Here is an 18471-nt window from a genome sequence, read left to right on the forward strand (position 1 = left end):
AAAATAAGCCACATGCTATGCCCACATGATTAAGGCTACTTATGAGCTGCAGCTTAAACACACAACGTTGATTTAAATATTTGACCAACCTTAAATGATACTAAATTAAAAGAGGTGTACTCTGAGTCAGCCTGCAGCTCTGCATTCAGGAACATTTCAATCTCAGCTGTTAATCTTATGATAATGACCTTTCAACCACTGCATGGTGGGACAGACTCAAGTCCTCCTGTGACCCTGAACAGTAAAATATATGAAATTGTAACTGAAACAGAACATTTGGAGAAAAGAAAAAAACAACAATAAATTGTTCAAGGTAAGAAAAAATACGTATGAGGAAATAAACAAAACATGTAAGTAGAAAATGTTTCCTGGTACATGTTCCTGCTAGTTGAAAAAACAATCTTGTAAAGCTGGTTTAATGTCAGTCAGTTGAAATGTTCACGCCTCCCTGAAGAAGTAAAGGACCATCCTCTGCTTATTTCATGTTTATAAGTGAGTACAAATGAAAGTAGACTTTGACATTGTTTATCAGAGTTGAGACGCCATTACAAGTTGTGAGACCTCTGCTGGAAAACACTCGTTTGAAGGATTTGAAGTGATCAAGTGAAGGAACAGTAACTTGGTGAGTCTGACTATTGAAAGATAATTTAGACAACAAAGAAAATGGCTGAGAAAATTGGTCTTGTTGAAAGTTTCCTGAGTTGCCATGTGTGTTCAGAGACTTTCAGAGATCCTGTGTCTCTGAGCTGCAGCCACAGCTTCTGTTCAAGCTGTCTGCAAAAATTCTGGAAACAAGCTGAAAACAGAAACTGTCCCATTTGTAAAAGGAAATCTTCAAAGGATCGTCCATATGTGAACTTTTCACTGAAGGAACTAGCTGACTCATTTGCTGGGAGACAGAAAGCTGGATCATCTGAGACAGAAAAGGGAGAAAAGGTGGTGGAGGTGGTGTGTAGCAAACATCAAGAAGAGCCTAAATTGTTCTGTAAAGATGAACAGAGAGCTGTGTGTCCTTCCTGTGATTTTCCTCACCAAAAAGATCACAAGGTAGTTCCTGTAGAAGAAGCAGTCAGTGACCTGAAGGACCAGCTGAAATCTGACTTAAAGCCTCTACAGGACAAGATGGACAAATACAAACAAGTGGAGAAAACATACAATGAAATGATTCAACACTCCAAGAAGCAGCTGTTGTCCACAGAGAGGCAGATCAGAGCAGAGTTCAACAAGCTCCACCAGTTCCTGAAAGAGGAAGAGGAGTCCAGACTGGCAGCTCTGAGGAAAGAAGAGGAGCAGAAGGGTAAGACTATGAGCAGAGAGATGAAGAAGATTCAGGAGCAGATCTCCTCTCTGTCAGACAGTATCTCTGCTGTTGAAGAAGACCTGCAGAAACACAACGTTTCATTCCTCAGCAGTTATAAACACACTCAGACCAGAGCCAGAGCCCAGTGCTCACTGTCAGATCCACAGCTGGTCTCAGGAGCGCTGATAGATGAGGCCAAACACCTGGGCAACCTGTCCTTCAGAGTCTGGGAGAAGATGAAGGAGACGGTCCACTTCAGTCCTGTCATTCTGGACCCAAACACTGCCAGTGGATGGCTTTATCTGTCTGATGATCTGACCAGTGTGAGACAAGGAGACACATATCAGCAGCTCCCTGATAATCCAGAGAGAAACATTAATTATGCCAATGTTCTGGGCTCTGAGGGTTTCAGCTCAGGGAAACACAGCTGGGAGGTGGAGGTGGGAGACCATCCTCACTGGTTAGTGGGTTTGGCTAAAGAGTCAGTTGACAGGAAGGGAGAGATATTTGTAGAACCAAAATATGGATTCTGGTGTTTAACGCATCGCAGTGGAAAATACACTGATGTTGTTGGTAATACTGTCACAGAGAAGAAGAGTCTCCAGAGGATCAGAGTCCAGCTGGACTATGACAGGGGGGAGGTGTCCTTCTACGACCCTGAAGACGAGACTCACATCTACACTCACAGAGACACTTTCACTGAGAAACTCTTCCCTTATTTCAGTATTGGAAAGTCTGGTGATGCTAAAGGCACTGATATCAAAATCTGTCAAACTGAGATTTCTCTGTGATGTTCAGGAAGGTTTGTGTTATCAACATTTTGATTGACTTTTCTTTAATCATTTTTTCTTTTGTCTGAAGCAGATTTGATTTCATGTTGAGGGTCACTGAATTTTGTTGCTTAATGAAACAAATGATCCAAACTGGTTTTAATGTACAAAGCAGATACAATATCTTTTATAATTGTTTTTTGTTCTCTAAAGTCACTTTTTAAAGACTTAAATATATCTATTTAGATCACATTATATGAAGATAAATAAAATCATCACTGTATCACTGAGACTGTGTTACATCATCTGAGGTTGAACTTTTATAAAAGGTACAAATCAAATCTGTTTTTATTATAATTTTTAAACCTGGTTAGTAGCATCTTGTTTTTATTCAGAACACAATATAATATAGATATAATAAACACTGTAATGACTGTATGAAATAATACAGGTGGGGAACTTTTCAAACTTTCATTGTAATTAGAAATCAAGTTAATTCAGTTTTTTACACTTTAAACTCAGAGTCTCAGTTGTTCAGTGTATCAAAAATCCTTCTGGCTCTGATTGATTATTATTTGTTCTTTTGTTCTTCAACAGATTTGATTTGTTGTCACAGATATTGTTTATTTTCTTGTTTTTATGGAAAATCATGAACAACCTAAACTTTTGTTCCCATCTGAATTGTTTTAAAGACGTTGAGCCGTTCAGGATTTATTTATTTTCTCTTTAGAATAAATGTATTAAAGATGGTTACTCCTGCTTTTGATATTATGCTGACTTTGTAATGAATTTCAACAGAATATTTACTGATGTTGTTTAATACTCTGATTGCTCTGATGCTTTCTTGGCTTTTAAAAAATAGATTTAGTGTGTAAGTTAGTTGTGTCACCTCTTAAAACAAAGATGAATCCACAAGAAAATATGACTACAAAATGCTGAAACTGTATCACATCATCAGGCCACAAACTTTACAAATCAAAGCTGTTAATTATCCTGGTTATCAGCATCTTGTTTTTAGTCAAACAACATTGTATAGTAGTATATATCCACTGTACTGAATGCTTTGATTGTTTCAGTTTTGTGACAGTTTCAGTCAGTCAGTTTCCTATTGGATGACACTACTGATGTTTCCTAGCAACCAGTTTACACACTGTACTGTATGTAGTGTTGCCTAGCTAAAACATTTAGGTTTTTATGGTGCAACCTCATTTAGTAAATCACAAGTTTGAAACTAGTTAGTAGGAAGAATTTAAAGACGTAGAGATGGATTTACGAACAGCTGGTGCAGCCCCAGTTTGGGGAAAGGTTATTTTCCTGTTTCAACACGGCAATGCCACAGTGCACAAAGCCAGCTCCATAAAGAAATAATCTCCCAGTTTGGTGTGGAAGAGTGACACTGACCTCAACCCCAACTGTCATCTCTGGGATGAACGAGCCAGGCGACGTCCCCCGTCATCAGAGCAAATCTCTGTAGCCAGGATCCAAAATCTGCTGAAACCAGAAGAGTGGAGGCTGTTATAGCAGCAGATTAATGCTCATATACAGATATAACATATAGGTGTAATGTCTGGGTGTCTACAAACTCCTGACCATGTGGTGTAAAACATTATTTTTTGAAAGCGCACCTGAAGGACACATCTGTTTGGATTTTAGTAGCAAAACTGTTATAACAGTTAAACCTCATAGCTAATAAATAGCGAGCAGTGTATCATCACATCACTAGAGTCACTATACATTATGAGCTAGAAATGTGCTAAGAAGTGAGCTAATAACATACCTGCTAAATGTCAAGTAATTAAAATGTCCCTGCAGTCTACTTAAAGGATAGATTCAACATTTTTCAAGTGTGTCTTAAAACTACAGTCAGGTGAAATCAATCCTCTTGTTCATACTTGCTATTAAAAGATCCACTTCAAATGTGCTTTCAATGTAAGTGATGGGGTCCAAAATCCAACATCTGTCCACATAGTCATTTAGTGCAAAAATGCATTTAAATGTTAAAGTTTAAGGAGTCTGAGTTAGTCATATCAAGTGGATATCTGACACATTTACAGTCTTTGTAGCGTTACATTCCCTCTTTGTGTTTCCAGCTTATGACAGAAGCTTCATATTAGCTTCAGATAAAAACTTTTAAATATGTTTTTGCACAGCAGGAGGACTGTGGATTACATTGTAAGTGCATTATGAAGGGATCTTCTAATGGTCAATATGAACAGGGGGAATAATTACGGCAAGAAAAACATATTTTAATATCCATTTAGGGTCCTGATTGTTGTTTTAAGAAAGACTTTAATAACTGTGAACCTTTCCTTTAAATGTCATGATGTGTAAAAAAGGCCAACGCCTCTATATAAACAGCACAAGAGTTAAATATTGTTTAATTTTCTATCTACAAAATAAAAAGGTTAACATTTTATATGGATGTTTTTTCCATGTATTATTATATGGAATAAATATTTGCCATGAGATTTGAACAACAATGTTACAGTTAGTTGAGGGGACGTATTTGCAAGAAATGAGTGAAATAATAAATACATTCAGATGATTTATTTATGTAAAAGTCCTTCATGAAACACTTGAAAAAAATATATTTAGGTTAAGATTTGTTCACTTCTTTAACTTTGTAGACACATGACCTTTAGACTGCATTTACATGTATTACTCTCTGTCTGCTTTCATGTAGAAATATAAGAAGTTACCACACTGAAAATACCCACAGGTCATAATTACATGTAGAATATTAAGTTGTAATTTGTTCTGAGTTTCTAAATCAAGTTTTATTCATCTACTGAAAGCCCTGTTTACATTAATTAAGGATTTAATGTGCCTCTAATGAGCAGATGAAATATAACATTCCTTTGAATATTTATTTCCTAATTTATTTGCAGAAAATGGGACGAAACAAGAACTATTTTATAATATTAAGATATTAAAGAGTATATATATATATATATGTCAGATTTTATTAAATAATGAGTATTTGATTTGTTAAAGGAACATGCTTCCGCAGAAATATTCAGTATTACATAATATCCATGTAAAAGCCATTTGCAGTGAGTGTAAAGTGAACTCTCACCAGACAACTACTGAATGTAGATATTATGTTTTTTGTTTTTTGTGTGTTGGCCACAATCATAAAGGACGAATAAAATACCATGAAAAGAAACCTCTAAAAAGATATTTTCAGACATGATGAAGATTGTATAAAAAGTGTAAGAGTAAGTAAATAAATCAACCTTTTACAAAAACTACAAGCCTGAGTGTGTTTTACATTCTTCTGTTTACTCTTCATAACCTCGACTCCTTTCTGCTACGATAAGGATGTTTAAATGAGAAGAAAACTGTTATGTTTGGATGATTAAATGGTGTAGAAACTGTTTCTTTACACGCATTTCACCGGCAAACATCTCAAAACATGTTAATCTGTTCAGTACCTCAAACTGTGGTGCATGTTAGAAATAAAGCCAAGAGATTGTCATGACTTCTCAGTGCAGACTCATGCCATGTTAAGTATTGTTTTAAAATAATGGTTTTACTTACAACATGTAAGTTAACGTGCAAAAAGAGACGGCATGTCAGTAACATCAGTGGAGAGGATGTTGGTTAGTAAAAATAAAGATCCTGGAAGACATTAAAGAGGTGAGGTGGGTGCAGGTGTTTCTAGTTGCACTGATGTGACAGCCCCGCCTACCAATTACCTGCCTGTAGTCACTAAGTACACATTTTATTTTACCACTAATCGGCACTTAAAGTTCCTAATTAACCAATTCACAAAGCTGCCTAATCAACAAGGCAGGGTTGATGCTACTGCTGTGGATGACATCATGTTTCATCATTCATTTATATTGGTACACTGATTTAAAAGAGGCTGTTAAATTTAAAATAAATCATATACAACAGTTTCTTCCAGAAATAAATCTATTATCAGTTTGAGACTTTGTACTTCTTCATTAAAAGTGTTGATACGGATTGTGATTTAAATGTTGTATAAAGATTATTTTTATGTTGGCTTTCATCATTTTAACGATTTGAAAGATTAAAGTGAAAAAAAGACTTGAGGTTGTGTATTTGTTTAATTCAGTCTGGTTCAGCAAGACTATATTCTGTGACATGAGGTCAAAGGTCACCCACTTTATAATCCTGCTGCTTCATCATCACTTGATGTTCTGTTCAACAATACTCACTTTAAATTAAAGGACGAGGTTGGAGATATATTTGCCTCCTGCCAAACACTTTATGCCACAAATGTTTCACTGTTAAAATGTAAATCAGTGACATCATCATGACTGATAAAAGCAGCAGCACATATGTTATATTTTCTACTTTCTGCTCTCTGTATCACTAGTGTTGTTTGCACATATACTGTTGGAAAAAGGATGAAAATGAATCATTGTAAATAGTTCAGAATGTTACTTCCTTTTGTTTAAAAAACGCTCATTAAATAAATCTTAAATACTTTTTGTCAGATGGACTTAATATAAACATATAAACTCTCAATTGATATTCCACTTTTATTCCTTTATTGCAGGGTAACATTTGAGCTGTGCAATAGATGATAGCAGCAAGCTGTACAAGACAGAAAAGGTCAAATGAAGGCTAAATAAACCAGTTTCACTCAGTACCTACATGCTCTGTGAAAGCTGAAGTGTTCACAGCTCACTGGAGGACTAAAGTTTCAGGTTTGTTGAATTTATATGAGCTAAAATGTTTAAATCTTTAATGTTTGTTTAGCCTACAGATGACTGTACATGGAAACTTTACTGTAATGAATGAAGAATTAAAAATGTACCTCTGAAAGACGTCTTGATGGCACCATCTGCTGGTGACAAAGATACATCACATCATTTCCTGATATTAATAATTTACTAACAGTTAAAAGTGAAAGTAAACTTTGACATTGTTGATCAGAGCTGAGACGCCATTACAGGTTGTGAGATCTCTGCTGGAAATACACATTTGAAAGATTTGAAGTGATCAAGTGAAGGGACAGTAACTTGGTGAGTCTGACTATTGAAAGATCATTTAGACAACAGAGATAATGGCTGAGAAAGATGCTCTTTTTGAACGTTACCTGAGCTGCCATGTGTGTTCAGAGACTTTCAGAGATCCTGTGTCTCTGAGCTGCAGCCACAGCTTCTGTTCAAGCTGTCTGCAAAAATTCTGGGAACAAGCTAAAAACAAAAACTGTCCCATTTGTAAAAGAAAATCCTCCAAAGAAGAACCTGGGGTGAGCTTTTCACTGAAGGAACTAGCTGACTCATTTGCTGGGAGACTGAAAGCTGGGTCATCTGAGACAGAAAAAGGAGAAAAGAAGGTGGAGGTGGTGTGCAGCAAACATCAAGAAGAGCCTAGATTGTTCTGTAAAGATGAACAGAGAGCTGTGTGTACCGTCTGTGAGTTTTCTCTCCACCACGGTCACAAGGTGGTTCCTGTAGAACAAGCAGTCAGTGACCTGAAGGACCAGCTGAAATCTGACTTAAAGCCTCTACAGGACAAGAGGAACAAATACAAACAAGTGGAGAAAACATACAATGAAATGATTGAACACTTCAAGAAGCAGCTGTTGTCCACAGAGAGGCAGATCAGAGCAGAGTTCAACAAGCTCCACCAGTTCCTGAAAGAGGAAGAGGAGTCCAGACTGGCAGCTCTGAGGGAGGAAGAGGAGCAGAAGGGGAAGACTATGAGCAGAGAGATGAAGAAGATTCAGGAGCAGATCTCCTCTCTGTCAGACAGTATCTCTGCTGTTGAAGAAGACCTGCAGAAACACAACGTGTCATTCCTCAGCAGTTATAAACCCACTCAGACCAGAGCCAGAGCCCAGAGCTCACTGTCAGATCCACAGCTGGTCTCAGGAGTGCTGATAGATGAGGCCAAACACCTGGGCAACCTGTCCTTCAGAGTCTGGGAGAAGATGAAGGAGAAGGTCCACTTCAGTCCTGTCATTCTGGACCCAAACACTGCAGATCCCCGGCTCTATCTGTCTGATGATCTGACCAGTGTGAGACTTGGAGACACAAAACAGCAGCTTCCTGATAATCCAGAGAGAAACACTAATTATGCCACTGTTCTTGGCTCTGAGGGCTTCAGCTCAGGGAAACACAGCTGGGAGGTGGAGGTGGGAGACCATCCTGGCTGGAATGTGGGTTTGGCTAAAGAGTCAGTTGACAGGAAGGGAAAGTGTCCTGCTTCAACAAAATCTGGAATCTGGTGTTTACTGCATCGCAGTGGAAAATACACTAATGGTCTTGGTACCACTTTCACAGTGAAGAAGAGTCTCCAGAGGATCAGAGTCCAGCTGGACTATGACAGGGGGGAGGTGTCCTTCTACGACCCTGAAGACGAGACTCACGTATTCACTTACAGAGACACTTTCACTGAGAAACTCTTCCCTTATTTTAATATGTTATCAGCTGGTGATACTAAAACCACTGATATCAAAATCTGTCAAACTGAGATTTCTCTGTGATGTTCAGGAAGGTTTGTGTTATCAACATTTTGATTTTACTTTTTTATTATTTTTTCATGTTGAGGGTCACTGAATTTTATTGCTCAATTAAAACAAATTATCCAAACTGGTTTTCAAGTAAAAAACAGAAACATCAATAATAGTTTTCAATAAAAAAGTCATTTTAAAAGACTAATAAAACTATTACTTATATATTCTGACTTCAGTATCTATTTAGATCACATTATCAAGATAAATAAAGTTTGATCCAAAAAAAAATAAAATCATCACTGAGACTGTGTTACATCATCTGAGGTTGAACTTTTATAAAGGTACAAATCAAGGTACAGTCAATTGACAGGAAGGGAGAGTGTCCTGCTTCACCAAAAAATGTTTTTTTTTCTTTTAAAGTCACTTTTAAAAGACTTCAATATCTATTTTGATCAATAAACCTTTCAACTCAACTCAGTCCACAGTGAAACACATTAATGTTAGTTTTGCTCCCCTAACGTTAGTTACTGTTAATATCAGTGTTTGTATTTCACTCCTCTTTTAGCTGACATTTAATCATTGCAGGTAAACTTTTAGCAAGTTATTGAAAATAAATTGTACCAACTCCTGGTGCCACTACAAACAGATCCATCCCCAGGTTCAGCAGCCCCTCTGACCCCCATAATAATGAACTAGGTCTACTGCAAACTGAAGGAGGAGGTGAGCTGCATTGTGTTGAATGACATGTTTCTTTTTTATTATTTGTATTAAATAAAGAAAAATGATTAAATCCTTTTCAATGATAAAAAATAGTAGTATACTTAGTTGGTATGTGCTGCTGATTTTATTATTTAGGTTATATCATTCTAAAGATGATAATGTTAATTGATTTTAATTGATGAGGTTAATTTATATTTAATTTATATTTATATTTAAGTTATTCATTAATGTTAAGATCATTTTCTATTCATGAATTTTAACATTAAAGTTAGATTGTAAAAGATTACCTTCAGCACATTACTTATAGAGAGTGTCAGTCTTTAATCAAAATAGTGAATTCCGCTTCATGCAGAATGCTGCATGCAGGTCTGCACAGTGTTATATTTACTACTCAATGTCAAGAAACACTGTACAGTTAGTTTTGGAGTAAAAGAGAGTTTGGAAACAAAACAGGTAGAGTATTCTAAAGCTTTGAATGGGCCAGTTTAGGTTACAGCAATTGTGCCAGGTGGTGGGGCCCAATGTGATATCTTTTCATGGAGCCTAAAGTCCCTGGTTGGGCCCCTCTAAAGTGTCATGAGATAAATGTGAGGGGTGGTGAGATGATTAATGGGAGAGGAAAGAAGAAAAAACAAAGTTCTGAAACACAAATCTGTTTTCCGTTTTTGGACTTTTTCTCTAATCTTTGATTTTTGCTGAAATATTGGATCATTTGAACATTTATTGAGAGGAAACCATGTGAGAAGTTTAGAGGAAAAAATCACCATTTGGTGGAGCAGTTAACAACTCACAGACATCTGAAATGTGAGCCCGACTACACACTGCTTTTTGTAAGACGTCAAAAGACAAAAAGGTTAGAAACCACTGGTTTCCTCTTTAACAATGTATTGTATTTTAAATGCTTGTTGTATTATCCATTGTGTCAAATCTTCATCTGAAAAGTAACTAAAGCTGCAAAATAAATGTAATGGAGTAGAAAGTACAATATTTCCCTCTGAAATGTAGAGGAGTGGAGTATAAAGTAGCATCATATACAGTAGAAATACTCAAGTAAAGTAACTCAAAATTGAACATAAATACAGTCCTTGTACAAAGGAGTCATCTGATGAATTTACTAAAAAACATTCATCATATGCTTTGCTTCAAAATCCTGCTTTTTATCTTGAAACCTGTATCTATGCTCATACACATCAGAGATGGTGACATTGAAATCTTTTTTTTTTTTTTTTTTTTTACATTTTTGGAGGCAAATGTGTGTTTATTGTCAAACCAATGCCACAGATTTTTAGAAAGTCCAGATAGGAAATTGAGACAAACAAGATTCTACTTTGTCTAAACTTGGAACAAAAAGACTAAATTCAGTCTTATCATGGACTAAAATCTATAAGTTAAGGAAACAATGAGATCATCTTAACTCAATAAAACATTTTAATGTGAAATGAAAAAGTGAGATTAACTGCATTTAGGGGGACGTTTGTGTATTTAAAAATGTTACTCAATTTGTAAAACTGTCTGGACAAACATTCATGTGATGAATAATAACAGATTGATATTGAAGTCAACACTTCAGTCAGTTTATTACAGGTGTATTGTCTCTTTGTTTCTTGTTTGGCAGAAAACTGTGAAAACTGTATTTTTGTATTCAGTTGAAAACACTTTTTACATTCATACTGTGTCCTGTACATGAAGTGCTGAGAGTATTTAATATTAATAAATATTATATTGCTATTATTTATGCCTGGTCATTTCTGAAGAGAAATACTCACATTGGATTATTTATGATGACAGAAATGGACAGAAAAGTATGCAGCTGTTGTTTTTTAAAAATGATATAAAAGCACACATCATAAGGAAGTACATGAGAACTACTCTGTGTATCACAATGCACTGATGCACCTTAGAGTCTAAAGGGCAGGAGCAGGCGAATAAAACATGTAACACACAGAGTTCAAAGACGAGTAAATAAGTGTAACAAGAAAAAAAGGTACTAACACTGACACTGACACTGTCTTTTCCATCCTAAAAAATTAAAATGGCTTATGAACAAAGACACTTACAAACACACATAATTAATATTTCCTCACATCATACAGTAAATAAATGTCATCTTGAGACTATTATCAGTGTTTTTCCATCAGATCATCAGTCTTCACTGTGACCTGAAGTGTGTTTAACTTTGTGATGCAGTACACATCTGCTACATTAGCGGGATAAAAATCTTAACCTTCCTGTCTGTGTTTATATTTCTGTCACTGACCTTAAGACATAAAAGTTTATTCTGGACAAAGTGCACAGGTTTTAGGACACATCTTCTTCGATCTGTTGGTAAAATAAAAACAGAAAGCAGTTTTTATTACCATTAATGATTAACAAATGGAGGAGGGTGAAGGTGAATGCTGATTCTGACATTTTGAACAGAGCCACAATGCCATTACAGGGTCGGGATCTCTGACGGAACAATGTTCACTTGGAGGACTGTAAAAGCCAAACTGGAAATTAAAAATCGGTGAGTCTTTCTTTGAACAATTTGGAAAATAGATAACATGGCTGAGAAAGCTCATCTCAGAAGTTACTTGGACTGTAATGTGTGTTCAGAGACTTTCAGAGATCCTGTGTCTCTGAGCTGCAGCCACAGCTTCTGTTCAAGCTGTCTGCAAAAATTCTGGGAACAAGCTAAAAACAAAAACTGTCCCATTTGTAAAAGAAAATTCTCCAAAGACAATCCTGGAGTTAACTTCACACTGAAGGAACTAGCTGACTCCTTTGCTGGGAAACAGAAAGCTGGATCATCTGAGACAGAAAAAGGAGAAAACAAGGTGGAGGTGGTGTGCAGCAAACATCAAGAAGTGCCTAAATTGTTCTGTAAAGATGAACAGAGAGCTGTGTGTCCTGTCTGTGAGTTTTCTCTCCATAACAGTCACAATGTGGTTCCTGTAGAACAAGCAGTCAGTGACCTGAAGGACCAGCTGAAATCTGACTTAAAGTCTCTACAGGACAAGAAGGACAAATATGAACAAGTGGAGAAAACATACAATGAAATGATTCAACACTCCAAGAAGCAGCTGTTGTCCACAGAGAAGCAGATCAGAGCAGAGTTCAACAAGCTCCACCAGTTCCTGAAAGAGGAAGAGGAGTCCAGACTGGCAGCTCTGAGGGAGGAAGAGGAGCAGAAGGGGAAGACTATGAGCAGAGAGGTGAAGAGGATTCAGGAGCAGATCTCCTCTCTGTCAGACAGTATCTCTGCTGTTAAAGAAGACCTGCAGAAACACAACGTGTCATTCTTCAGCAGTTATAAACCCACTCAGACCAGAGCCAGAGCCCAGAGCTCACTGTCAGATCCACAGCTGGTCTCAGGAGCGCTGATAGATGAGGCCAAACACCTGGGCAACCTGTCCTTCAGAGTCTGGGAGAAGATGAAGGGGAAGGTCCACTTCAATCCTGTTATTCTAGACCCAAACACTGCATACCCCCGTCTTTATCTGTCTGATGATCTGACCAGTGTGAGATGTGGAGACACAAAGCAGCAGCTCCCTGATAATCCAGAGAGAAACACTAGTGCTCCCATTGTTCTGGGCTCTCAGGGTTTCAACTCAGGGAAACACAGCTGGGAGGTGGAGGTGGGAGACCATCCTGACTGGAATATAGGTTTGGCTAAAGAGTCAGTTGACAGGAAGGGAAAGACATTTGCTACACCAAAGTATGGATTCTGGTGTTTGTGGCATGGTGATGGAAAATACACTAATGGTCTTAATAAGAATGTCAGAGTAAAGAAGAGTCTCCAGAGGATCAGAGTCCAACTGGGCTATGAAAGGGGGGAGGTGTCCTTCTACGACCCTGAAGACAAGACTCACATCTACACTCACAGAGACACTTTCACTGAGAAACTCTTCCCTTATTTCAGTATTGGATCAGCTGGTGATGCTAAAACCACTGATATCAAAATATGTCAAGCTGAGATTTCTCTGTGATATTCAGGAATGTTTGTGTTATCAACATTTTGATTTTACTTTTTTATTTTGATGTTTTTTGTCTGAAGCAGATTTCTGTCAGATCACTGTATCACTGAGACTGTGTTACATCATCTGAGGTTGAACTTTTATAAAGGTACAAATCAAATCTGTTTTTATTATAACTTTTTAACCTGGTTAGTAGCATCTTGTTTTTGTTCAGAACACAATATAATATAGATATAATAAACACAGTAATGACTGTATGAAATAATACAGGTGGGGAACTTTTTAAACTTGTAATCATCATTGTAACTAGAAATCAATCTTTTGATGAGTTACAGTAATTCAGTTTTTTTTACACTTTAAACTCAGAGTCTCAGTTGTTCAGTGTATCAAAAATCATTCTGGCTCTGATTGATTATTGTTTGTTCTTTTGTTCTTCAACAGATCTGATTTGTTCATGAAGACAGTAACTTTTGTTCTCATCTGAATTTTTTTGAAGACGTTGAGCCGTTCAGGATTTATTTATTTTCTCTTTAGAATAAATGTATTAAAGATGGTGACTCCTGCTTTTGATGTTATGCTGACTGTGTAATGAATTTCAACAGAATATTTACTGATGTTGTTTAATACTCTGATTGCTCTGATGCTTTCTTGGCTTTTATAAAAATACATTTAGTGTGTAAGTTAGTTGTGTCACCTCTTAAAATAAAGATGAACAAATCAAAGCTGTTAATTATCCTGGTTATCAGCATCTTGTTTTTAGTCAAACAACATTGTATAGTAGTATATATCCACTGTACTGAATGCTTTGATTGTTTGTTTTGTGACAGTTTCAGTCATCAGATTTAGATTTTTATGTTCTTGAGTCTTTTGATGAGTTATTTCTGTTGTGAATGTGTTGTTTTATTCTTTGTAAACAAGAGTTTTAATATAGTTTTATTTTAATTCAGTGTTTAATTCTGACAGAGCTTCTGCAGACTGTGTGTGTCATTTTGGTGGTGTATACATGGATTGATAAACTGCAATGTTGAGATGATGATCAGCATTAAAGAAACAAAAACCAGTACAATTATGTTTAAAAACAGTTTTCTGAATCAACTTTATTTAATAAAATGTAAATCTGACATGTCCACTTTTTACGTCCTGTCCGGGGCGTTTTTATTAATTGATGATAATGTCCGGTTTTCCTTCTGTGTGTGTATATGTGTGTATATGTGTGTGCGTGCCCCCTCTCCCCCGGTTGTCATTGTTTGGGTTAGCGTGTGTGACCTAATCCCCGAGAGGCTGCTCTGTGGGCGGATCTCCAAAACTCACAACAAGAAAGCAGCAGACACCGCCGGTGCAGCTGAAGCATTCAAGATGCCAAAGCGCAAATGCACGTTCACAGATGAACTGCGAAAAAAGTTCCCATTTTACCGACCCGGTCGGGACTAGCTGAGTGCACCGTGTGCGAAGCTGGTACATATGTGTCTGTGTCCAATAAAGGTGCTGAGCAGTTCAGCAAAGTTGACTGAGTTCTTTGTGAAACCCGGAAAAACAGAGGATGCTGTAAATGCAGCGGATGGTGCGTTGGCATTTCATACTGTGATACACCACCACAGCTACAGGTTTTTCTAATACAGAAGGGGTATTATTTAGAACATTATTTCATATTATTTATTTATTTATTTGTCCACTAAGACTTGAAAAGAGAGCTATTATTTTACAAGAACATTACTTCAACCATTATTTTATTCCAGCGATTTTACATTTATTTTACATTTATTTATATATATATATATATATAATTTTATTTATTTTTTTACAATTGAGGCATAATAAAAAAAGTTCAGTAACCTATGAAAAGCCTATCTGAATTTCTGTCTTTGAGACATATTATTTTGTAATATAACAAAATATTCTATCCATACATATAAACTTTAAATATATTAAAATTATAAGGAATCTTTGAGTAAACTGCGAGTATCATTTAAGTAGGCTATCTCGTGGCCGGGCTGAGTGTCCTCTTTTTTGGAAATCAAAATATGGTCACCCTAAACTACTCCATACTATTTACATACAGAGATTGAGTTAGCAAACCACCGATAACGTGGTGCACTCAACAACCTGACTTAAACAATTCAAAACACCGGTAATATTGACATACAGTATTTTCTCCAGTGATCAGTCATCATACAAGGTACAGAAAACACAATTTTAGCCATAAAAACACGGTTAATATCTCTATTTTTACGGAGCTGATAAAATGTGCACCAGAAACGGGATTCACAGACTGTTACCTGAGTTCAGGGTGCACCCCACCAAGTCTGCAGGGGGCCAGCAGAGGGCGCTGCACTCATAATACTCTTATAGTCTCTGTGGTAATATCCATTATTCTTATGCAGAGAAATAAAATAATAAAATAATAGAAACATAAAATACATAACACAATAGGAAACTTATCTTATTTTATGTTATTTTATTTTAGCATTTTTGAGAAGTCCATGTGAGAGACTGAGTTTGAGTCAAGTCTGCAGGGGGCCAGCAGAGGGCGCTGCACTCATATTACTCTCATAGTCTCTGTGGTAATATCCATTATTCTTATGCATTATTATGCATTATGCATTATTATTCTGCTGATCACTCTCCAGTTGTCTAAAAAACAGAGAACAAATATTAAAACAATTAAGAAAATAATCATCTTGAAACAAAATAAACCACATGCTATGCCGTCATGATTAAGGCTACTTATTTACATTTACATTTAGCAGACGCTTTTATCCAAAGCGACTTACAAGGGAGAATTCATACATCGTTGGCACAGCAACAGGAGCAATTTTTTGGGGTTAAGTGTCTTGCCCAAGGACACATCGACTGGTGGACTGGCGACCGCTCTAACTCCTGAGCCACAGCCGCCCACTTATGAGCTGCAGCTTAAACACACAAAGTTGATTTAAATATTTGACCAACCTTAAATGAAACTAAAATGAAAGAGTAGTACTCTGAGTCAGCCTGCAGCTCTGCATTCAGGAACAATTCAATCTCAGCTGTTAATCTTATGATAGTGATCTTTCAACCACTGCATGGTGGGACAGACTCAAGTCCTCCTGTGACCCTGAACAGTAAAATATATGAAATTGTAACTGAAACAGAACATTTGGAGAAAAGAAAAAAACAACAATAAATTGTTCAAGGTGAGAAAAAATATTTATGAGGAAATAAACAAAACATGTAAGTACAAAATGTTTCCTGGTACACGTTCCTGCTAGTTGAAAAAAAAATCTTGTAAAGCTGGTTTAATGTCAGTCAGTTGAAACGTTCATGCCTCCCTGAAGGAGTAAAGAACCATCCTCTGCTTATTTCATGTCTATAAGTGAGTACAAATGAAAGTAGACTTTGACATTGTTGATCAAAGCTGAGACGCCATTACAGGTTGTGTGATCTCTGCTGGAAAACACTCGTTTGAAGGATTTTAAGTGATCAAGTGAAGGAACAGTAACTTGGTGAGTCTGACTATTGAAAGATCATTTAGACAAAAAAGAAAATGGCTGAGAAAATTGGTCTTGTTGAAAGTTTCCTGAGTTGCCATGTGTGTTCAGAGACTTTCAGAGATCCTGTGTCTCTGAGCTGCAGCCACAGCTTCTGTTCAAGCTGTCTGCAAAAATTCTGGGTAAAAACTGAAAACAAAAACTGTCCCATTTGTAAAAGGAAATCTTCAAAGGAATATCCATGTGTGAACGTTTCACTGAAGGAACTAGCTGACTCATTTGCTGGGAGACAGAAAGCTGGATCATCTGAGACAGAAAAAGGAGAAAAGAAGGTGGAGGTGGTGTGCAGCAAACATCAAGAAGAGCCTAAATTGTTCTGTAAAGATGAACAGAGAGCTGTGTGTCCTGTCTGTGAGTTTTCTCTCCACAACGGTCACAAGGTGGTTCCTGTAGAACAAGCAGTCAGTGACCTGAAGGACCAGCTGAAATCTGACTTAAAGTCTCTACAGGACGAGAGGGACAAATACAAACAAGTGGAGAAAACATACAATGAAATGATTCGACATTTGAAGAAGCAGCTGTTGTCCACAGAGAAGCAGATCAAAGCAGAGTTCAACAAGCTCCAACAGTTCCTGAAAGAGGAAGAGGAGTCCAGACTGGCAGCTCTGAGGGAGGAAGAGGAGCAAAAGGGGAAGACTATGAGCAGAGAGATGAAGAAGATTCAGGAGCAGATCTCCTCTCTGTCAGACAGTATCTCTGCTGTTGAAGAAGACCTGCAGAAACACAATGTATCATTCCTCAGCAGTTATAAACACACTCAGACCAGAGCCAGAGCCCAGAGCTCACTGTCAGATCCACAGCTGGTCTCAGGAGCGCTGATAGATGAGGCCAAACACCTGGGCAACCTGTCCTTCAGAGTCTGGGAGAAGATGAAGGAGAAGGTCCACTTCAGTCCTGTTATTCTGGACCCAAACACTGCCAGTGGATGGCTTTATCTGTCTGATGATCTGACCAGTGTGAGACAGGGAGACACAAAGCAGCAGCTCCCTGATAATCCAGAGAGAAACACTAATTATGTCACTGTTCTGGGCTCTGAGGGCTTCAGCTCAGGGAAACACAGCTGGGAGGTGGAGGTGGGAGACCATCCTGTCTGGGATGTGGGTTTGACTAAAGAGTCAGTTGACATGAAGGTAAAGGCAGATCCTTCACCAAAATATGGAATCTGGTGTTTAAAGCATCGCAGTAGAAAATACACTAATGGTCTTGGTAAGACTGTCACAGTAAAGAAGAGTCTCCAGAGGATCAGAGTCCAGCTGGACTATGACAAGGGGAAGGTGTCCATCTACAACCCTGAAGACAAGACGCCCATCTACACTTACAAAGACACTTTCACTGAGAAACTCTTCCCTTATTTCAGTATTGGAAAGTCTGGTGATGCTAAAACCACTGATATCAAAATCTGTCAAACTGAGATTTCTCTGTGATGTTCAGGAAGGTTTGTGTTATCAACATTTTGATTATTTTTTTCTTTTGTCTGAAGCAGATTTGATTTCATGTAGAGGGTCACTGAATTTTGTTGCTCAATGAAACACATTATCCAAACTGGTTTTAATGTACAAAGCAGACACATTTGAATCTTGATAATTGTTTTTTTGTCAATATCTATTTAGATCACATTATTTGAAGATAAATAAAATCATCACTGTATTACTGAGATTTTATTACATCATCTGAGGTTGAACTTTTATAAAGGTACAAATCAAATTTGTTTTTATTATAACTTTTAAACCGGGTTAGTAGCATCTTGTTCTTATTCAGAACACAA

General features: G+C 37.2%; 4 protein-coding genes across 4 annotated transcripts; all 4 read left to right on the top strand.

The window, feature by feature from the left end:
• The first annotated feature begins 663 nt into the window (after positions 1–663).
• On the top strand, positions 664–2462 carry LOC133979484 (zinc-binding protein A33-like). The gene has a single exon (XM_062418009.1). The coding sequence runs from the start codon at positions 664–666 to the stop codon at positions 2089–2091; it is 1428 nt and encodes a 475-aa protein (XP_062273993.1). The 3' UTR covers positions 2092–2462.
• A 4646-nt stretch (positions 2463–7108) lies between these two features.
• On the top strand, positions 7109–8536 carry LOC133979485 (nuclear factor 7, brain-like). Its single transcript, XM_062418010.1, has one exon. It carries the CDS (start codon positions 7109–7111, stop codon positions 8534–8536), a length of 1428 nt encoding a protein of 475 aa, XP_062273994.1.
• Positions 8537–11769: 3233 nt separating this feature from the next.
• LOC133979704 (nuclear factor 7, brain-like) lies at positions 11770–13194 on the top strand. Its single transcript, XM_062418277.1, has one exon. It carries the CDS (start codon positions 11770–11772, stop codon positions 13192–13194), a length of 1425 nt encoding a protein of 474 aa, XP_062274261.1.
• Positions 13195–16702: 3508 nt separating this feature from the next.
• LOC133979708 (zinc-binding protein A33-like) lies at positions 16703–18243 on the top strand. The gene has a single exon (XM_062418281.1). The coding sequence runs from the start codon at positions 16703–16705 to the stop codon at positions 18128–18130; it is 1428 nt and encodes a 475-aa protein (XP_062274265.1). The 3' UTR covers positions 18131–18243.
• The last annotated feature ends 228 nt before the right edge of the window (positions 18244–18471 follow it).

Source organism: Scomber scombrus, chromosome 4 (assembly GCF_963691925.1).
Source record: "Scomber scombrus chromosome 4, fScoSco1.1, whole genome shotgun sequence".
NCBI lineage: Eukaryota > Metazoa > Chordata > Actinopteri > Scombriformes > Scombridae > Scomber > Scomber scombrus.

Bases quoted from the DNA above. Each gene is read 5' to 3' on its own strand.
- LOC133979484 (XM_062418009.1), top strand. From the start codon at position 664: ATGGCTGAGAAAATTGGTCTTGTTGAAAGTTTCCTGAGTTGCCATGTG.
- LOC133979485 (XM_062418010.1), top strand. From the start codon at position 7,109: ATGGCTGAGAAAGATGCTCTTTTTGAACGTTACCTGAGCTGCCATGTG.
- LOC133979704 (XM_062418277.1), top strand. From the start codon at position 11,770: ATGGCTGAGAAAGCTCATCTCAGAAGTTACTTGGACTGTAATGTGTGT.
- LOC133979708 (XM_062418281.1), top strand. From the start codon at position 16,703: ATGGCTGAGAAAATTGGTCTTGTTGAAAGTTTCCTGAGTTGCCATGTG.